We start from the raw sequence: 23217 nt of genomic DNA, 5'->3' as shown, positions 1-23217 counted from the left end.
TTAAGCAAGATCAACCCAGAATTTCTCGACAATTTTCTAATTCAGATACAGAATTGGGCACCCATAAATGGTACATACTTTCACATGTCAAAAACATATTTAATAAACTTTAAAGTAAAATAGAATCAAAATTAGAGATCACTGCTACTTCTTATAAAACCAAAACATTGTAAATTTTCCAGTAGTTATAAATTGAAGATAATTGCACTAGCACACTGTTAATCATTTCTTTTTTCTGTTAATCAAGTTGAAAGGAAAATTATTTCTCTGCTGTTCTTTTTCCTTTCTTTTTTTGTCTGAGAAATTTCCTGCGGTTTTTAACAAAGCTTATACATTCAAATGCCCAAATAAAATGGAGATAAGATGGAAAACAGGAGATTAAAAGGGGCAAGATATGACAACTTTTAAACTAAAACTAAATAAATATCCGCAATCAATTCATGTATCCTTCTCTGAATGAGAAAGCAATAACAACTGTGTTCATATAAATATATTTCCCCCAATGATCAAGTCTTTTTGCTTCCAATGCAATAAGAATATCAAATCAGAAAACGGCAAAATGCCTACTTCAATATAAAACCCTGCGTTAAGAAGGCCCCCTTACCAGAAAAATTGAAGAACTGCATCAGCAATCAGCAATCAGCCAATGCAAACAGCTTGCCCGGATAATACTTGTCCACAGTACGAATGTATCACCTTTTGGAAGTGATTCAGAAAAAAATGCCTATACATTGTAGGTAGATCAGGGATCATCTTATCGCAAGGAAAGAATAGAAATTCAGCAAATTGCAATCCTGTGTCTAAAATGCTCCCTCCTACTCTAATGCCACAGCTTACTGCAGAATCCATTCCGTTGCCTCTTGTTAGATTCGATACAGGAAAATGCGTGAACCAACTGTCCAGCCAAGCTACTTGGATCATCAATAAAAGTCTGAATAAATGTGTTGACCACCCTTCGTTCCTGCTCTGTTGATCTCAAGCTAAACCATGTTAGTAATTTCAACCTAAATTCCGGTTTGATATGACCCCCAATTTCAAGCCATCTAATTACCTTTACACAATATTCAAAATTTTCATCCAAGCAACCTGAACCCTCAGAGATTCGGAGTGGCGACCCATTTATTAAGGTGCTATCACAGTCATGTAACTCTTCGTTTGAGTTTGCTGTCCTTTTCCTGCACAACTCACCCTTGGAATCAACATCAGGCACTTCTTTAGTTGGCCCCTGGGTACAAGTCAGGGAGTCACCACTAACATGTGATCTCACTAAGCCATTCTTCTCTGCGCCATTAGAGGCAGCACCATCATCTGCCTCAACCAGCTCCAAATTACACTCATTATCTTCATCCCTAGAGGAATCAAATGGAGGGGTTAACTCCTCATTCAAATCAGGCATGGATGCAACATTTAAGTCAAGCCCATGGGAAGCAGATGGCAATTGATCTTTTTCCAGGTTTTCTGCCTCACTCACTTTGCTTCCTCCACAATATTTTTTTACTTCAGCACTGCAGAACCCTTCAGAACAGCCTTGTTGACCCCAAGCCATCTGCCCTAGTTCTTGAGCCCATGCCAGTTGCAAGATCTTTCCAAGGTCTCGGACCTTAAATCCAGAAGAACCACCGGCAGTAGTAGTTTCTGTTTGCTTCTTGGCATCCAAAGAACTTCCTTCGGTTGCATTGTTCTCTTTCTTGCGATCCATGGCAGCATTTGTTTTAGGATTCTTGCGAATTATCTCCACACTCTTGGTGAAACACTTGGCCTCAGAATGACCCAAGTCACCAGTCTCAGTATAAGAGATAATACGAAAGGTATACTCTGTACACGGCTGCAGATTGGACATCAAAATCCTTCTTTGAGTTCTGGGGAAATCACATACCGGTTCTTTCATGGGTGTCTCTTCTCTGCTTTTATAATACCAAAGTTTGTAGCCCTTAATATCATTTGATGCTGCAGTAGCCAGCTCAATCAGAATTATTACTACAGAGGAGGATGTCACTTCTTCAAATAGAAACTTACAAGCAGCAGGAAGAGAATCTGAAGGGAGAATACATAGAATTTGTTTTAAGTTAGCTTGTTGTTGGTCGTTAGAGAGAAAGAAACAATAGATTCTAACCTCTACAATTTGGAGAATGCATAGAGTGTTTACAGGGAAAATATAAAGCAGCTAGGGATGGATTCTAACCTCTACAATTTGGATTTAAGGCAGAGGTATTGGCAAGCCATTCATCTGCTCTCTCAATTGCCAGGGAGCAGAGTTTCTGCACATCACCTGCAACAGGGAGTCTGCTAACAATGCCCCGTGCCATCTTGGCAGAAGTTCCATTGACAGGGCCAACTTCAGCTTCCAGTTTTGCCTTTGCACCTTCCACAATCTCATGAAGTTCTCTGAACCGGCTAGTTCCTTCAAGGATGCGGAAACTCAAGTATATCCTATAGCATAGTGCATCAAGACGACGGGCATCCTTTGCTATATTTAGCTGCTTCTTCCAAAATCTGTCAGAAATAACCAAATCATAGAAAGCACCAAACAGAAAGAATTGTCTTCATAAACCAATAATTTGTTCACTGGTCAAGTACATCTCACAGAAACCTTTTACCAAGAAAAATGATGATTTGAATGTTTATTCTTTTTAACCTCAAAAAATTGGAGCAACAAATACACTCAGATATTATTTATAAGGAAAATATGAACTATTATAAACTAGACTACTAGTAGATGCCACCCATATACAAAAAAAGGAATTTATAATTCAGTGAAAATTTCCATAAGGTCTCTCATATTCTCACTAGTAACTTGAGAATGATCCTTCAATACAAAAACAGAGTCTGGAACCAAGAATATTCAACTCTGTAAACATCCTAAGATTCCTCTCCTTGAGGAAACCCACATGGTAGCCAAGACGAAAAGAGAAATTCCCTCCTCGATTTCTCACCTCGGAAACCTTTCCAAGCCCATAACTCATTCTGAACAGACCCAACAGCATCTGCAGTGCAAATTGAGAAAGTGGTGTGGTGCACGAAAGGCAGTACGAGAGCACCACAAGAACAAATAATCTAGGGTCTATGTTGCCTCCTTAAAAAATTACACCCAATTCACTAAAATCTTCCAACTCTTCCAAAGATTGCCAATGGTGAGAATATGCCCCCAGACAACTTGCCAAGTGGAAACAAGAAGAAAAAAAATCTAAGTGATACACTAATCTCCCAAATTTATGTTCATGAAAAATAACACTGGCAAGGTGGGTTGTGGGAAAGGCGCAAAAAAAGTAATTGTTACTGAAACTATTATCCCATTTACAGACTGGCTGGTTATATCCAAAGGATACACAATGCATAAGAAGAGATGGGGGAGGAGGTTAACTTATTATTCTTCTTCCCCCTCATTCAGACTCCTCACGAGGTGACATTCAATACCATCTAATTAATATTCAAGGAAAATATTCACAAATCAGGAGTTCCCTTTTTCTTGCAAGAGAAGAAACAATAGGTAAATGCAATTGTAAAAGGAGCATCTCTTCCCAAACTCGAGTCTTCTCATCATATGCAACAAGCACTCTCATGAAACAGATCATAAACCTTGTTCTATATAAAACTTGCAAATTAGGTGCCCCATACCTCTCTTGATAATGAAGTAAACAACCTTGTTAGCAATCAAAGTCACATCAAGAATTTGCCATCCATCTATAGATGCACCTGGAAACTCCCCCATCACACCCCTAGAGGTTCTCATAGTGTTGGTTTCTAGGAGAAATTTTTTTCGGAGAAAGAGGCGAGTTACAGAGTGAGCTTTTGGAGAGATGAGTGAATGGAGAGAGGGGCTTTGATCCATCAATTTCCTGATATTTTCGCCTTTGCTTGTTTCAAGCAAGCAACTACCAAAGCATCTTTAGCAGACTCTGGGAGGAGCATGGAGTGATCGATTGTGCTAGTCAGAAATCTAAATATCTGGGAGATCTATGAGTATTTGAGGTTGTTGAGGTACCCCATAGAAATAAGTGTCCCAAGATTATAGAGACAACTAATACAAAAGTTGAATGCATCATGTATCTTCTTGATGAAGTCTTCTTAATTGATATTTGAATAAGGGGATGAGAAATCATGATGACTTCCCGACCAAGCATATTTGGAAGGTTAGAACATCTTCAAGAGTGGCATTCTTCACTTGGAAAGCTTATTTTTTTTCGAAATAAAAGTGAAGTATTATTATGCACAAGGTACCAAGAGAGTACTACCCGTATATAAAATAGTTACATATCGATCAAATGGTCAATGACATCATCCATATCTTCCCACTCTTTAATGTCATAACCTAACAAAATAGAGGCAAAAGTGTGAATTCATCTCTCTCTAATGTTAATAAAGTTAGTTTCTACACCCTCAAAACCCTTTACGTTTCTTTCCTTCTAAATCATCCAAAAAATAGTAAGTGAAATAAGAAATAAATGCTCCTTTTTTTACACAGTTCTGCCCAAGCTCAAAGTTCTTTACTTACACAACCTGCCATAACTCAATCCACCCCCATGAGCCTTAACACAGAAGACCAAATGCCGTAAGTGACAGGGCATCCCAGCAGTAGATGGAAACAGGTCTCTTCATCAGATTTGCAGAAATAACACCTGTTGATCAGCACATTTCCTTTCCTCCTTAACTTGTCAATTGTCAAGATATGTTCTTTAGCCGCTTCCCATGCAAAAAACACAATTCTAGGTAGAGCTTTAGATTTCCAAATTTGCTGTAAAGGAGCTGTCACACTGTCATTGTTCTCTCTCATGGTAAGGAAATCATAAAAAGATTTTACAGAGAAGCCCCTCTTTTTGTCAATCTTCCACACCCTTTTATCTTTATGCTCAACCAATTTAAAACTTGATAAACACAGCAACAAGTTCACATACTCTTCCAGTTCCCAATCCTGTAAGTTTCTTTTAATCAGAACATTCCAAGCCCATCCACCACCGACAGCCTCATAAGCCTTCTTCACCCTCTCCTTATTTCTGGCTACAGCATAAATTCTAGGGAACGTATCTTTAAGTTTAAAATCCACCACCCATTCATCCTGCCAGAATTGAATATCCTCTCCATTACCCACCTACCACCCCATACAACTCCCAAAAAAGTTGTTGCCATCCCTAACTTCACTTGGAAAGCTATGAGGGAAAACATTCTTACTTTGGACAAATTAATTAAGATGGGAAAGATTTTAGTGAATGAGTTGTTTTCTATACAAGAGTAGTGCAGAATCTAGCAAACCAGATTCTTTTTTGTTACTCGTGTGCTCATCGAATTTGGTCTTTGGCCTATGGTTTTTTGGGAGTGGACTGAGTGATAGCTGGTTCAGTTAGGGAGGAGTTACGGGCTTGAAGTGGCACCAAAGGTGATAAGAAATTAAGATTTATTTCTTTGACTAACTTTTGAGTTATTTGGAAAGAGAGAAATAGAAAAGATTTTGAAGGGACAAAATCTAATGGACATATTTAAAGATTTACTGTTCCATACTGAGTTTTTTGTTGAAGGATCACCCACTTTTACTAGGGATCTAGTTGACATCCAGATTAATTTACAAATATTTTTGTATGCAGGTTTGCACCTCCTTTGTGATCTTAAATATATTATTTTACTTTTCTAGTAAAAAAAAAACATCCCCACCATAACCTGAAATCAGTTCGAGCCTTCTAGCATGCGCATTGGCGAGAACTCAATAGACATGATTCGCAATGCTAATGGAACTAAATCCTTATTGTTGGAGGCACCCTTAATCTTCAGAATGAGAACCAAAAAATTTCAGATTGATGCTCGAAACAAAGGTCTAGGTCTCAATTATTTTTGAGAACATTGCACAGAAATTTTCCTAAAAGGGAGAGGGGAATGTTCTCAATGAAATTCTTCTGTTACCACTTGTCTGAGAGAGAGGACATGTGCACTGATTTCCTTTCAAAACAGATTTGGAAGGTTAAAGTTTTGCCTAAAATGGCCTTTTTTGCCTGGGAGGTAGCCAGACAGTGGATTCTAACTTTGGACAAGTTGATCAAGAGGGTAGAATTCTGGCTAATGTTCATTTCTTGTCCAAGAGGGACACCAAATTGTGCAACCATATCCTTTTATGGTATCTCTTTGCTTACAGACTGTGGACTCTAATATTAATTGAGTGATGGTTGGAACTGTGAGGGATAAGACTGGGCATGAAAAAGGATCCATAGAGCTAAGAACTCCACAAGCCTTATTCCTTTGGCTATATGTTATGGGTTGTTTGGAAATAAAGAAATAGGAGAACTTTGATGGTGTAAAAGTTAATTTTGGTAGACTTACGGACACATAAATATTGTTTATTCAGTTTTATACCACCTTGGCACTTGTGAATAGATATTATTTTTATTTTAAAAAAAAACCCACTATCTCCCAATCAACCGAGGAGCATAAATTTGAGCTATCCAAGAAGCTAATTGACAAATTTCTAAAGAGATTCCCAAAAAAGCAATTTACCGCATGTCTCATGCCACTGTTACACTCAAAGGACTAGTCGTTCCTCTCATTTTTTCGCATAAAGTTGTAAATTTTGTGATGACTAGCAATACTAAGAAAAAACCCTCTATTTTGTCCCATTCTTAGATGGAATTATCTCTAGGTCTTACTCTCCATGCAATTTCCTCCACTAAAAGGAGGTTTGCAAGCCCCACTTCAGCTATGTCTTGTTCCCTGCTGAAGATGAAGTCCTCTTTCTAGGTTATCCAACCAGGCGAAAACCTCATCAAACAATCCCTTTTGCTTCCAATTCCACAAAGTCACTTTTTGCATTACTTGATTCTAGATATGACATGATATCCCTTCTATCTTAACCTAAGATTAGTGTAGCCATCGACCTAATATTCTCTCCTACCACAACTTTGAATCTTCACCCAACATCTAGGATCCTAAATTGGCAATACCCACAAAGAAAACCACTTGTCACCAAACAAAAAGGGAAGTGGTTTGAGGTTAATTGAAGTAGCATCTTCTGCACCAAGCCAGAACCTATTAGGATACAAGAAAACATTCAATTATTGAAAAACTAAGCCTCTATCTTGAATTTGACTATGCCCATCACCACCTATTATTAAGTCTACCCAAAAATTTAATAAGTTCCTTCAAACAAACCCCTAAACGAGATTCCCCCAATTTTATGGTTGTAGAAGGCCATATCAAAGTTCACCCAACTACCCATGGAAAGTCTCACCCCCTACTAAAGCTCATCCTAGAAGAACTCCCTCAACATACCTTCCTACCAGCCATACACCACCTGAGAACATGCAAACTCACCTAAAGTTCTAAATTTCAAAACAGAGGACATTGAGCACTAACGATATGCTAGTCAGCCAGCTTTGATGAATCTGTCTGAAAAGGGATGTCCAAGGAGCCAAGAAAAAGGGATGTGTAAAGGAAAGTAAATAACTGCATCATTTAACAATGCATCTGTCAAAAGAAATAAGAAAGTCTTCGATTTACCTTGGCTAGGCCTTTTTTTTAAATAAAAAATATGAAATGTATTATTCACAAAGGTATCAAGAGGGTACCGCCTATAAATAAATACTTTAGTTAGTTTATCTATAATATTCCCAAAATCCTCCATCTTATAGATATCATGCCCCAACATCAAGGGCTCAAAAAAATAAAACCACCTACCCTTGATCTTGCAAATCTCATTTTCAATACCTTTAAAAGCTCTATTGTCTCTTTGTTTCCAAATCACCTACATAATAGTAAGAGGTATTACCCTTACCTTGGCTAGGCCTTTAAATAAAATATCTAATTTGGGCCCTTTACAGAGAGCCTAGATTAGCCTACTTTTGACCACGACCCACTTTCCTTTCTCTTTAGCCAAAGCCCTTAAGTTCGATGAATTTAGGCCTGCCCAACTGAAGCCCAATTCATTCAAAGAACTCAAGGGAGACTTTATTTTTCAAATCAACTAAATCCGAATCCATCTCAGATTCCTTTTTGCCTTGAAACCCTCAATATATCAATAAAGGATGCTATTGTTATTTTAAAAAAAAAATTGAAAACTATAATAATATATTAACAGGCACCAAGGACGCAATTGTTGAGTTGTGTTCATATTCAGAGGATTTACTATTCTGTATTTGTCAAATTCCAAACCCATGCAACCCACAAGGTCTTATATACATCCAAAAAGCTCAAGACCCATGAACTAGGGCCTGTTTTTCAAAAGAAGGTAGGTAAGAGATCCAATCAACCAATCCAATTCAATGCCAAGAAGAAAGGTAGATAATCTAGAACCTCTTCCATTTTGTTACACCTTGGTGCAATCAAGAGCACTTGCTACTAATGAGGTCAAACAGTTTCCTCTCTATGACCAAAAATCTTTGCAGTTGAAAGACTGGCATAAGAAAGGAAAGAAACCTAGTGACTGTACGGTCAAACACCATTGACGCCAACAAAGAACTTTCTCTCTCCAGTAAACTATTTGTTCTCATGCCACGTCAAGAGTGTGTGTGTGTGTGTGTGTGTGCACGTGTGTATTGAAGCCTATTAAATGGACCCCAAAGTAGCATAAATTTATGGGATGCAGCTAAACTCTAAATTATTGATAAGTAGCAACTGTAAAGAAACTGAATAATTTCCTAGCAGCAATTCTGGGAAGTGTCATTGAAAAGGTTTGTGAGGCCATATTTCAAATTGCTAGACAAGAAACATTTTTTCTAAATGCATTTAAACAAGTAACACAATTTTAACTGTTAAGAGTTGAGTCTCAGTTTCTTACCCAAGAATTCCCGAAACTTTACCACAAGAGGCACAACAATAACTGCCATCTAGCTGCATCAACTGCCCAAGATCAACAACCCCCACCTTCTCATGTTGAAGAGCACATTCAATATGGCAAGATGAACCACAGTAGTCTCCCTCACCAGATTCAGATGCACACACCAGCCAAAGACTAGGGTCCTTATTATCATCAAAATGATGACATATATTGCAAGAACACCTTCTGCAAAAGGTATCATCGATGGATATACTGGCTCTACAAGCAGAATTTTTACAGATCCATGAATTTGCACATCCAAAATCTGAAGACTGCTCAGGAGCAGGTGGGACTCGGGTGGGATGATCACCCTTTCTGCTTTGCTTTCTGGTGGAAGGCTGACAGTTGGAACTGGAAGAAGCTTTTCTAGTGTCCTGCTTCCTATTTTTATTATTCATCTTTGAAATTTCTGCCATTTTGCTTTTGGATGAAGCTGAATTTTTCTTTTCCTTATCAAAGCAAGCTCGAAGAAGTTCCTTCTTTGGACCAGATTTCAGAAACTCTTGAAGGAGTTCTGGACTTCTTGCAGCATCATCGAAATGCCCATTTTTCACTGGAGTGCTTTGTACACTGGAAGACAGGCTTTGGACACCAGAAACTGCAAAGGAAAAGAAGGTTACATGAGAAAGTTGTACATGGGGATAGGAATTCCAAGGAATATGAACTAAACCTGACAAATTTTCAAATTCTTAGAGGGAATATTTCGTACAAGGGTAATGTCACAGAAATATATATAAGATCTGATAGTTCATTAAATGATAAAATATGAACTATAAAAACAAAAGTGTCAGTTGACTGTTTTGTGCCAACAAGGCACCTATCTTCTCCCCAACTCCATCCACCCTTCATATGCTTTCATCTAAGCCAACCCATTGCACAGACAGCCACATATTTGTCAATCTGATATATCTTCATAACTAATTTCTCAACCTCACCTTACTTCAGCCACTTTATTCTCCCATTTTACCTTGTAAATTTTCCTCACATCTTTGAAAGCTAAAGTTTGAACAATAACAAAAAGGGAAAAAGAAGTCTATACTCTACATGTTTATATATAAATATGATTTGAGCAATATAAGGTCCCAGTCATACTGGACCCTCATGCATCCATGAACATGAGCTTGTATGGATTTCAAGATAATTTCAAAACAGTTTTCAAATAAGGTTTTCTTCGTGAGAAATTGAAGCTGTTCAGGTGCCACAAGATAATAACAATATTAGCAATTATGTGGTTCTGGGAAACTTTATGCAACTTAAAGTCTAGATTATTGTGCAAGATTTAGTAGTCATAATCTTAAATTTTATTTTGCTTAAATCATCGTGAGTTCTTATGCCATCAACCATGAGATTCAAAATGGACATTCAAGATCTAGTAGATTAGCAAGAAGCATCCCTTCCAAATCCAATATGCATATAGATATACATGCCAATACAGATGATTTCAATATTTAAAGAAGGATATGCAAGCTTAGAATTAGAGCGTAAAAGAGTCTCTAAATAACTGAAACTGCTAATCAGTTAAAACTGCTTCAACATTTACTTTTGGGGAGAGAAAGAACGTAAATCAACACGCACTATAGGGGTGCACCTATATTCAGAGTATTACAAAATACCAGAAAGTGTAAAGGCTCCCTAAGTTCTCATCAATCAATAGAGGATATCCTGAAAACAAAATACTCAGGTATAGATTATTTCAAAAAGAGAAGGAAAAAAGAAACTCAAATATAGAGCCAGTGGTCTCTAATTCTGTCTAAAAGAAAGGAAATGCACTCAAAAACTCTCTTGTTCCTTGACCTCCAAATAACTAAATAGATAGACAAAAAGAGAACGGAGTTTTTCCTAGATTTATATGCTCCAGTACCCCACCAAGCCTAAATTTCATCTGCGACTGAACATGAAGCCACCAATTGCTAAGTGAGCACACCTAAAGCAGAATAGCACAACCTTTGAACCTCCAGAAACCAAAGAAGATGGTTGGAGGATTCACAATCACAAAGACACATCGGGCATTGTTTGACAATGACCCTTCCCTGTATTCTTTAATTTCTCCAGAGTGAGAATTCTATCACATAGTGCTTCCTAGAAAAAAGACTAGTGCATTATCGGTGCTAGCATCTTCTTGACCATCTCCTATCTCCAAAAGATTAAGAACAGGAATGAAAAAGAATGTACAATCATACAAATATTGTAAAGGGGCAGTACTCACTCTTCTTTGGTACCTTGCTAATACAAAATATTGTACTTTTTCTTTCAAAAAAAACAAAGAATGTACAATCATATATTTGAATCCTAGGAAACTTGCTATGGTGACCAATGGCTAATGCAAGATTAAGTCATGGTACTAGACCAACTAATTGACATCTAGCCAAGTCATTACAAAAATCATTCTCCAAACAAGATGCTTATGATTAAAATTACAGAACTTCTACTTATGATGGATTATCAAGGAAAATAACTAGATAAAGAGGAAAAAAGAAATTCTAAGGCTTTAAAAAATTCAAAAAAAAAAAAGAAATAGCCACCCTTTTCTATAGAAAAGCAAAAAATCATGTGTCAATTAATACATAGATTAAGTTTAAATTTCCACTTTGGATCCTCAAACCTGCTGACTGAAACGGCATGCCAGTGAAAAATAATCAGCCTCTACTTTCAAAGAAAAAAAAAATCAAGCCTCTAGCAAGATACAGATCCCATCTTGACCATATGTATTTGTCATAAAAACTCTCCACACTGAAGCAGAGGTTCCAACTTCCTCTTTTTTTTCTTTTTGAGGAAAAAAAAAAGGATGAGTCATTGAAAAGCAACATATGGTGCTGTGCAAGTACAACTGCACAAATATACATGACCCAAGGACATTGAGTCAATGAAAACAGAAAGACTAGTCCCATCTTGAGTGGGATGCCCTTAAACAAAATACAGAAGGTTCTAAACCAAGTATCTCTATTGAAGCAAAAACCAGGCATAATTCTCAAAAAATCTCCTGCGTTTCTACTTCTAAATAACTCAAAAAATGGAGAGGACGAGAAGGGAGACAAGCTTCCTTTTCAACTTAACCATTGTGACACCAAAACAAGCCCAAAGATCATTTCTCGTGCAGCCACACATTACCCAGCAAAGAGTAGACTTTTTTTTTTCTGAGGATAGACATTGCCCAGCAAAGAATAGACATATCCAATTGCTACCAATAAAATTAAGGAATAAAAAGATGTTTTTTTCTCAGAAAAAAAAACAATTTTATTTGGAAAATGCGCTAGCAGCAGAACCAGATCCTGACCAAAAAACACCATCGGAATGTCATTATATTTTAAAGTGCATTCAGTTTTAAATTGAAATTGTCTTTTGTGTGACTATGGTGGTAAAAAACCTGCTTTAGTGCTTATGTGGTGGATTTAACATGACTTTAAATAAAGAAAGATCAGAATTACATCCTTCAGCTAAATAGACCAACAGAAAGAAAAAGCAGAGTATCCCTCCTCCAAAGAAAGGTCAACGAGCTATAAGACATACCTGATGAAAAAAAAAATATTCCTGGACTAAGGCAAATGAGAAAAACGAAAAAGAAAACTGAGAAAATCTAACATTGTAAGGGTATAGAGAATGACTGGTATTCTTAGTGAAGGTGACAAGCGTTACAGACTGACTTAGAGTTCTGAAAGAGCCCTTAAATCCTAATAAACCTAGGGTACATTGAACAGAATCGGATGCAATAAATTCCATGCTAAATTAATTTAATCTATACTTTACAGACTGACTTAGGGTTCTGAAAGAACCCTTAAATCCTAATAAACGTAGTGTACATTGAACCGAATCAGATCCAATAAATTCCATCGTAAATTAATTTAATCTATACTTTAAAAGGAATCAAACATCTGACTGGTGGTACAACATGAAAATCAGAACCCAGGGACCATTTTATGCAATTTGTAAGGTGCATTAAGTAAAAAACTCCACCATTGACCAGATTGCATGGTAATCCAATCATGTCGAATCTTCACCTTAAAGCTATGACAATATTCTTCCATTTATTCCAGTGTGAATGGTCTTTTTATTCTACTATGACGATAACCTGCACTATACGTCCAAGCTTCAAATAACTGCAGCAACAAACTGAGCAAATATATATATTTTTTCCTATAACGGCATTCCTGTATGGTAAGAAATCACACAAAAATAACAGATTTCACAAAATCAACATTCCATAGCATCCTATTATCGAGACTTTCTTCGGCATTTAAATACTCAATTAATGTATTGACTAGTTAATATAGCATGAAACTAATTTGTTTTTTTAAAGAGAGAAAAAAAGAAAGAGAGTTAAGACAATATGTTTTCATTATTTTTTCTCCTTCCATGGAAGGGAAGAAAAATTTACTTGATATCAAAAATTGGTTAAGAACCTTCAAGGAATCAATCACTTCATCACTTCACCATAAAAGATAAGCAAAGTAATGCAGAACTGTACCTTGTTTCTTCATAAAAACATGTGGAAATATATCAGCAGAAATACAATCTTTAGGCAATGTATATAGTCAGTGACTTAAGCGCCTGAAAAATCAATTTTCTAATCAACCATGAGCACTTTCCGGTCACTGATTTTGCAATACAAGTTTTAAGGTTCCCAAAGTACTAAAGACTTCCATAATAGTTTCGTTTTTTTTTTTAATTGTATCTACACAATGTAAATCGATCATATAAAAGTGAACAGTAAGTATGAATGTGAGACATTCAATAGGAAGAAAACAAGATAATCTGAATAAATAACTTTTCATCCACTTGGACACGGGATCAAGCTCACCCATTTCACTTGGTCTCAGACAGGAATTCCTTAAGAGCATGAGATAAATTGACATTGATTATGAAAAAATGGCATTATGGCATACTAAGCAGCTATCACTGGATATTGACAGCAAATTTAATTTATTTTCAAGGTCTGCTTTCCTTTTTTCTTCCTTTCCAGCTGTATTAATACAAGCATCCAAAAAATAAATCAAAAGAAAAGAAAAAGGAGAAACCAAAACATGTTGCCCTTCAAATATAATAAATAGCATAGAAGGAAATCATACCTTTTGTGAGAAATTCATCTTCTAAATCCATTTTGTAAAAGCTGGCAATTTTAATAGACCTCCCTGTGACAACGAATTAGTATTAAATATCCAGAATACATATTTTTTTTAAAAAAATAAAAAGTGTAAGATCTATATTAACAAGGTACCAAAAAATGGGTACCGCCCATGTACAAATTTACAATGTGATTAGAGTTATAATGACATTCACAAAATCCTCATCAATAATGATATCATTACCTAACATATTAGTCTCAAAATAATAAATTCACATATCTCTTAATTTATACAAATATAAGGTTTTGCCCTCAAAGACTAGCATTCCTTTCTTTCCAAATAATCCAAAAAATGGTCTAATGAATCAAATTTACTACTTTCCTTTTGACACCTATCCCTTCCCAAGCCCATAATTCCCCACAAACAGTCCTGAAGATCACTCAATTAATTCCCAATATAGTCCATAAATCATATTCCAAAGTCCGCATGTCATGGGACACCAAAGAAGTAAGTGATTACAAGACTCTTCCGCACTCAAACAGAGATAACAACAATTAACAATGTAACATGTTAAATTGGGAAAATAATAAGGCAAGAATATAATATAAAAGGCGTTGTACCCACGCACAACAATTGCAATATGTATCATTAGAAGACAAGCAAAGTAAGAGGTAAGAGAGAAATGGGGAAAAAAAAAAGATCAAGTAGAAGTAAAGACGAGTAACATGTCTATTTAGTTTAGTGATTTAGGTGATTTTTCAATTACACCCTTCCCTATTGTATAGTTGATTGCATACTTTTTATTTTTTTTTAAAAAATTGTACAGTTAATTGCAACAACTTAACTGCATATAACTGGTTTTTTTTTTTTTTTTTTTTTTTTTTAGATAAAAGTAAAAAAATACATTAAAAAGTGGTATCAAGGGGTACTGCCTATTTATAAAAGATTTACATATCAATGAGCATCTCGACCACAGCTCCCATGACATCAAAAGATAAGGGACTGTGACCCAAAAGTATGGATCCAAAATAGTGTATCCGTTTATTTTTTATATTCATAAAAGTATTTTCAATGCCTTCAAAAACCCTATTGTTTCTTTTTTTCCAAATAACCCAAAAGATAATTAAAGGAATTAGCCGAGTAACATAATTGTTAGAAACTAAACCCTCCTAGGCCATAACCACATTATAAACGGAGCTAAATATAACCCAATTAATGCCAATCAGATTATAGACCATGTGCCACAAACTAGCAGTAAAAGGGCACCAAAGAAGAATATGATTGCAACTCTTAGCATCATTTTTCAAAGAAAACATCTGTTGACCAAATTTTTCCCTTTTTTATCAAATTATCCAATGTCACGATCTTCTCCTTAACAGCTTCCCAAGCAAAGAAAGCAATCCTGGGGGAAGCATTAGCTTTCCAAATGGCTTTGTGCGGGAAATATGCAGCAGGGCCCGTGACTGGTTTTATGTTATCTGTTACAATAATTCCAGCTGGTTGTTATGGTAGATTCTTAGGCAATCTCCCTAATTTCTCCATATATCAAATCCTGCTACTGGAGTAACCTTGTCCTCAACTGTTAGTACGCTTGGATACCTCTGCAGTGTGCAGCAGGTTTGTGTTTCATTCTGCAGCAGGTTTTCTGTTTCACCCATGCAATGCACACAGGTTGAAGTAAAAGCCATAGAGAGAAAAAGAACACAAAGAAGTATGCCTACTCTTGGAGCCACCAGCAAAATTTTTAACTAATATTCCCCTATATATAACGAAAAACCACCTTAGCCCAAAATATTGTACCATATTACAGGGGGCTTCAGTGAATCCCCTATTCTTTACTGGGATCTAATTGTGAAGAGTAAACCCTCTAGTATGAGCCACAACTCAGCAGAAGTTCATACAAGTATTCCTACTAAGCATCTTCCAGTGAAATGCTAAATCATAAGCCGGTATGGACCCTTAGCTCAACAGGGATATTCACAGTTGGGGGTCTTTCTATAAACACTTGGCCAAGAAAGAGCCTGTGAACATCTTTAGGTGTCTGGCCCGCCCCTCAGGGCCATACCATCATGCCTCTTTCCCTAGTGAGGAGGTTCTTAGTGGTGGGGAGAAAATCCTTTGACATTGTTTTAGAAGGGGAAGTATGTGATATTCTAAGAATCACTGAGAATCGATCTAAAAGTAGATTCTCTATATAATTGTTTGATGAGGAAGTCAAATGTTGTCTGTAGTTTGAAAAGATATATTTAATACCTTATCGAAATGTTAAGAAACTTTATTTCGCAACACAATTATACAATGCTTCTAAAGCAAATTAATGAACTTTCATATTCCTAAACTATATCTGTATTGCATAGCAGCAGCAATGTTTAAATCATAAATCACTCCACATGCAAATCAGATACCACAGCAACAATTTCTGCTATATCCTTTTCATCCATATTTCTAGTGTTCGAAGTTTCCTTTTTCATCTTCTCTCCATACAAACCTTTTGAGAAATTCCCACACTCTAGAAATCTACTTTAGCAGTTGATCATCATGGTGTCCTGCAAACTTCAACTAAACTCTTCAATTTGCAGATGTTTCTTTGTTCTTAGGTGAATGGTTCTGTAATGTAAGTAATCCTTCAATAAACATACCAACCAAGAGTTAATTTTTTGAATTATTCCTCCGACTGGAAATGAGTTTTCTCTCTTAAGGAAAAGATTAAATGATATAAACAAGAAACTAAGAGCACCCTAGATACAGAATAGGAACTTATAGCTTGTCAAAAGTTAAAAAGTCCTTAATCATAATTAATGAGAAACCAATGAGTTAAAAACGAAGGGCCCAATACCAAAGCTCCCTAAGCCTATCAAAGGAAAAAACTATATTTTGAAAACTTTTCTTTTCCCCTATTTCCAAATAATCACAAAGTAGCTAAGGGATGAGAGAGATAAGCTTTTTCTTCTGTTATCACCCAAATCCCTACATGGCTAGATCTCATCAGCAACCAACCCATCAGCCACCCAACTCGAGCCAAGAAACTCAAGTGTCCTAGTCCAAAGATGAAAAGAAAAAGGTCACCACAACTCTTACAAAAAGAGCAACCAGTAACCAAAATATTTCTCCTCTACCTAAAATTGTCAACAATCAATTCTCCCTTTCCCAGCCTCCCAAACAAAGAAAGGAACTCTAACCTCTAGAGGTCGCATTCAACTTCCACATTAGCTTCTAAGGAAAAGCATTTTGAATAGATGGGGTGGGAAACATGCATGTAAAAAGATTTCACTAAAAACGAACTACTGACACCTAATGTGCACATGGGAACATCGATTCCATTAGGCCAATCATTGCAGCGGGACATTAGATGGAGAAGTCTAACCTATTAGCTTTCCTCCCAATCATTAAGATTTTGTTAGGAGCTTCAGATATGAACCCCGCTGAGAACTTGTAAGTCACAGCGAGAGAGAGAGACAGAGAGAGAGATAAGGAGTTTTAGAAGCGAGTAGGAACGGGAGGAAAAGAAAGATTTTAGGGTTAGGATGAGAGAAAAGAAGGGAGAGAAGAAGATGAGAGGAGAGAATTTAGAAAGGATTCCAAGACTATTTGTTAATTCAGAAAAGTCGAAGGCAAATTTTCTTGTATGCCCAATACATGGCTGCATTCCCTTAAATTCTACCTTAGTACAGCAACACAGAAAATCCAACAAACTATAACAGAGGAAATTCTAATAGTGCTACCAGCAGCGGTGAAAGTGTCAGCTGTAATAACAGAAATTATTCCATTTCTACATAACAATTCTGCTATGCCCACTCAGCTCAACAAATATTTTTCTTCTCTTTTCGATAATAAACCCAAAGTGCCTTGCCACCTTCCTCAGCAGTCTTTTGACCATTTTGACCTGAGTCTTTTAGGGTCTTAATAACTCTTTCCCCTTCAGAGATTTCCTTGCCCCAAGGAAAAATTCTGGAAACCGCTTTTTCAGAAAACTCAAATGTTCCCAGGTAGTTTCCTCAGGTTCCAAGTTAGCCCATTGCACCATAACTTGCTCAATTGCCTGTCCATCATTCTGGATTGTTCTCTTCTGCAAAATTCTAGGTGGTTCAATTTTTGGAGTCCCCATGTCCAACACTGGTAATTTCATCATATTGAACATTGCTTCGAGGAAAAAATTTCTTCAAAGGGGAACATGAAACACAGAATGTATTCTTTGATTTTCGGACTCGGGTATTACAAGCAAGATCAGGTAATTTTCGTTTGTATGAGCTGGTCCTATATTCTGTATAATTTCAAAGGGCCCCAAAAACTTTGCCGTGAGTTTCTTCTTCTGATTCGCCAAAGACAATTGTTGTTAGGCTTGAAGTTTGAGGAGAACCATCTCCTACTCTTCAAATTCTCTCCATGTTCTTCCCTAATCTGCAATTTGCTTCATTCTTGCTTGGGCATCCAGTAGCTGCTGACTAAAGAGCAGGTCATCTCTAGTATTTTTACCAAAAATTCTTTCAGTTGGGATGAGGGAGTGTCAATTTTTATGGTGTCCATGAAACAGGGAGGTGGAAAACTATAGAGAGCTTGAAAGGGGTTTATTCCCAAACTGGAATGATAGGTGGAATTCTAGACATTGATTCAGAGATGATAAGCAATTAATTGGAGATGATAAGCAAAATTCAAATAGAGTGTAGTGCACAATCCACATAAACTCCTGTCAAATCAAGCTTGTGAATATCTTCTCTGTCAGTGGCAAGAATTTTGGGTGTCCCATGTAGCTTGTCAATGTTATCAATGAATGCTTTAGCTACCATACAAGCTGAGAAAGGATGTTTAAGGGCAATGAAATGCCCATACTTTTTGAATCATTATCGCCAACATGACATCTTTATTTTCTGATCTAGGTAACTGCTCTATGAAGTCCATGGAAGCATGAGTCCAGGATTAGTGCAGCACAGGTAGAGGCTGCAGAAACACATCACATTCTTTAATTAGCTTGGCTACCCCTTGTTTGACATTAGGCCAGTAAAAATGTTACTTAACTCTCTCATAGGTGCATCTAACCACAGCGTGGCCACCCACTACTGAGCTCTAGCATTCTTGAAGTATTCTATGCCTAAGATCAGCTTGATCTCCAGCATAGATTCTTCATTTATATCTTAAAATTCTCTGTTTACGTTGGTAGGGAGATGGGATTCTGGTGCTATCATCAACTCCTCTGGTAACCGAGAGGCTCCTTTGTCTCCCTTGAAACTAGTCGTCACTTCAGTTAACAAACAGGAGTAACCTGTGTGGCTACTGCCTTCAGTTCTGCAGTCTCTTGGCTGATGTCTGTTTTTTTCCAGTTTCTGCTCTACCCAATCCTTGCGACATAAGGCATTGACCACCTTATATACTGCCTTTAGTTCTGCAGTCCCTGTATCTTCCGCCTCCTCTGCTTCCGTTTCTTCTTCCTTTTCCTATGGTTCCTCTTCACATCCTTCCAAGGCTAAAATAGCCCTATACATGCATTGGTGACCTGGGAAGAATCTTTCTTTTTTGAGTAGCAAACCTGGGAAGAATCTTTCTCTACATCTGAAGCAAGAGTTGAAAGGCTTTTTTGTAGTCATTTATATTGGCGTTTTGGTGATAGTAGCATTCAGTAGTATGTTTGGCTTTTTGGTGGTTGCTTCTGCTGCAGGGTAGGTTATGATGAGCTTGTTTTGGTTGAGATAAGGGGCAGTGGGTTGAGGGTTGTTGTTGTTTTTGAAGGGTTGTTGGTGGAAAATTCTAGGTAATTTTTCTGGTGTCGAGACCTTATTTCCACAGATTGTGCTTGAAGTAAGGTCGGTTCAAAAGCTTGGTTTAAATTTCTGAGTTTAAGGAGTTTGAACGAGTTTGAATTCATCATCCAGTCCACTGATAAAGCTGAAAATGAAATATTTCTCGCTAAGGGTGAGTGTCTCCCTCAACATCAGTGACATAGCTCTGTAAAGTGCTCCTGGTATTCTAAAACAGTCCCTTCTTAAGTGAGTTGATTAAGCTCTTCAATGACATCAATATGGGCTATTTCCCCAAGCCTTCTGCAAAGCTCTTCAACAAACTATTCCCAACACTGAAATTGATTCTGCCTTGCCATCCTTGATACAAGACATCAGCCCTTTCCCAGAGTGGCTAGCTCAACACTCTACTCTTCAGGAACCCCATGCACCTGGAAGTATTTCAGGCACCTCCTAGTCCATGACCGTCGGTTTAAACCCTCAAAAGAAGGGTATTTCTACCCTCGGAATGCACTGTTTAAATTATTCCGATGGGACTCCGGACCATTAGTTGGTCCTTCCTGCTCCTTTGTCCTTGGAATAGGTAAACTACCCTTGTGAGGCTGACTAGGTAAAGTCTCCAAACCGAGTTTGCCAATATTTAGATGCATTGATGATCAAAGCTTTAGATGTCAAGGAGTCATCAGAATCGGAGGGCTCTAATACCAGATTGTTATGAGCTTTAGATTATGAAACCCACTAAGAACTTGTTAGTGAGTGAGAGAGAGCAATAAGGAGTTTTAGAAGTGAGTAGGATTCTAGTTTAGGATGAGAGAAAAGAAGGGAGAGAAGAAGATGAGAGGAGAGAATTTAGAAAGGATTCTAAGACTGCTTGTTAATTCAGAAAAGTAATAGGCACATTTTCTTGTATACCTGTTACATGGCTGCAGTCTCTTAAATTCTACCTTAGTATGGGAACACAAGAAAATCCAACCAACCATAACAAAAAAGAAATCCTAATAGTATAACCAGCAGCTTTAAATGTGTCAGCTGTAATAACATAAATTATTCCATTTCTAAGTACTCAAATTCTGGTACGCCCACTCAGCTAGCAGATATTTTTGTTCTTTTTTCGATAATAAACCTGGAGTGCCTTGCCACCTTCCTCACAGTCCTTTTACCATTTTGACCCAATTCTTTTAGGGTCGTAACAGATTTCTAACAGAGTCCACCTCCAATACAACATGACTGATTGAAACAAACTAGAGATCACTTACCAGTGCCTTCTTGCTTCTGGCCAAAGAGGACACCAAAGGAAAATGCTAGTCCAAGGCCTCTATCACCAAATTAGTTGTGTCTTCCAAACTTGAACCCCCTCCCCAAACATAACCCTCATCCGCATGTAGCCAGTACTAAAATAATTCATGACCATAAATTCCCGACTTTTAAATCATAAACTTGATCCATGGTAGAAAATTGTCAAACAATATTTGCTGTGTTATATTCATACTCAAATAATTCATTACCATAAAAAGATCATATAATCAATATAACAATGCGCTGAGAACACAGAGGCCAGCACAATACCTCGTCTTCTTTGCATTTCTTTTGTTCTGCCTTGAGAGCATTGGTATCATCATCTTTTGATTCTGGAACAAGTTGCCAGCCAAGACCTAGAACATATGTGATATGGGGGGCAGTGAGAATGAACACTATTTACCCTTCCAACACAGGTTCATACCATCAATCTTCCAATTTCTTCCCGATATGGGATTATTCCATTTCATATTTCTTTTCTTATTTTAGTTAAGAATCTACATACATGCATCACCTATGTCTGGTCTTCCTTACATTCTTTAACCAGGCTGCAATATGTCCTAATGGGTAATCAAGGAAACCAATTTGAGCAAGAACAGGCACCGAATCAGAATGCAGTAATGGACAATTACTAATTGACAGTTTTTAAAGTGAGAAATAACATAAAAAGACAACTTCTAAAACAACAGAAGACTTATGATATCTAATCAACAATTTAAATCTCGTGCAGAAAAAATGCTGGCGAATAATCATAATTATCTTACAGCACGTTCTACAGTAAGAAAAAGAACGGAAAACGATAAGCAAACGAACACATTGCGGGACGAACTTATCTGGAACATGACACCGACCAACATGATAGAAGTGTATAACGTCTTTTAAAGTGCATTAGCAGGTGAAAGTTCGCACATTGCATTAAGATTAGCATAAACAAGGAAAATAAACAAAATCAAGTAGTACATGAAAACGAAAATGTAGAAAAGCAGACAAACGTGCAAGCGTTTGAACAGAAAAAAGAAACTAGACGCAACGTTAGAAATCGAAAGCAGTGATGGAAAACGAAAAAACAAAGGAAACAGAAGCAATAACGGATCTGAGGACACAAAATTCACGAGAATTTTCTTATTTCCGAAAAGAATAAGGACGAGGGACAGAAAGCAAAATCGAGAGAGAAGCAAAGTACCTGCAAATAATGAGGGAGGAATCTAGGGTTTTAACGGGGAGAAAATAGGCCGAAACAGAAAAGGAACCGAGAATCCCAAGGGAAGGGGGAAGGAGAAGAAGGGAAGAAAAGAAAGAGAAAGTTCGTTGCTGTAACTTGTTGCTTCTTGGTCTTTGGTTTTTGGTTCACGTTTTACAGCTGAACGATGACGAGACCTCGGGGAGGGAGGCTCACGAACTCTAGAGACGCGTTTGGGTTGACGAGAAAAAGATGAGTTGGTTCTGAGCAGCAGGAAAAAGTACAAGGTCGCCGAGCCCGGCCTCGCTGTAACTAGCTTACTATTGGCGCGTGGTAGTAACTACCATGTTTTGCCGCGTGCGAACAGTTCGTCGTATCTCGCCGATTAATTTATTTGTACTTTCTTTTTTTCATATATATTTTTGGTCAGTGATTTATAAAAATATTCATAATTAAATTAAAATCCATGTCATCGAGCATTAGATAGCGTATGTTGGGGTGTATACGTTTTACGAACCTTTTTCGGGTCATAGTGGGGAGATGATGGATTTTGAACCGTCCGATTTGAGCTTTTTATTTTATTTCTTTTACTGCTCCAAGATATTTTATTTTTATATTAGTTTTTTTTTTTTTTTGTATGTATGCTGCCAATTTACTATAATTTAATCAAAAAAATTTCCAGTTCAATCGAGAGTAATTTTTATTATTTTCATTTTTGAGTCCGATAAAAATAATTTTAATTTATAAAGTGTGAGATTAAGATGACTGCACGTTAATTACATCTTTTTAACTCTACAGATATTTCTATAAAAATATATTTGATATCAAAAATAAAATGATATTTTTAAATTAATTATTTTAATAATTTCTATAAATTTATCCTTTTTTTATACTTGATATAACAACCATAATTATTTTAAGCACAATTATATAGAATAAAATTTTAATTTTTAATATTATGTCGAGCCTGAACAAACAGTGGTGACAATAAATATTGTTAATGAATTAAATTATCTAATTGAAGTCCTTGGAATATATTTTTAAAAAATGACCATTGACTAGGTTTATAATTTAATTAATTTATTATACAATACAATCTGAAAATGAAATAATAAAGAATTTAGGACCTAAGATTCATTAAAATATATATATATATATAAT

General features: G+C 36.7%; 1 protein-coding gene across 5 annotated transcripts; it reads right to left on the bottom strand.

Annotated features, from left to right (window-relative positions):
• Positions 1–395: 395 nt before the first annotated feature.
• Positions 396–22329, bottom strand: VRN5 (Fibronectin type III domain-containing protein). Of its 5 annotated transcripts, none has more exons than XM_088208361.1 (6): positions 22060–22328; positions 21147–21232; positions 13855–13917; positions 8753–9389; positions 2183–2493; positions 396–2034 (listed from the first exon to the last, which is right to left on the bottom strand). In XM_088208361.1, the coding sequence occupies exons 2-6, from the start codon at positions 21160–21162 to the stop codon at positions 821–823; spliced, it is 2241 nt and encodes a 746-aa protein (XP_088064487.1). In that variant the 5' UTR covers positions 21163–21232; positions 22060–22328; the 3' UTR covers positions 396–820. The 5 variants fall into 5 exon arrangements, with proteins under 5 accessions (XP_088064487.1, XP_088064490.1, XP_088064489.1 ...); XM_088208364.1 differs by lacking the exon at positions 22060–22328 and adding an exon at positions 12787–12857 and having other exon boundaries at positions 21147–22053; XM_088208363.1 differs by lacking the exon at positions 21147–21232 and having other exon boundaries at positions 22060–22329.
• Between the last annotated feature and the right edge of the window lie 888 nt (positions 22330–23217).

The sequence above is a fragment of the Carica papaya genome, chromosome 7 (genome assembly GCF_054855325.1).
Source record: "Carica papaya isolate Zhongbai chromosome 7, ASM5485532v1, whole genome shotgun sequence".
Lineage (NCBI taxonomy): Eukaryota > Viridiplantae > Streptophyta > Magnoliopsida > Brassicales > Caricaceae > Carica > Carica papaya.
This window is presented reverse-complemented; position numbering and strand designations above follow the sequence as displayed.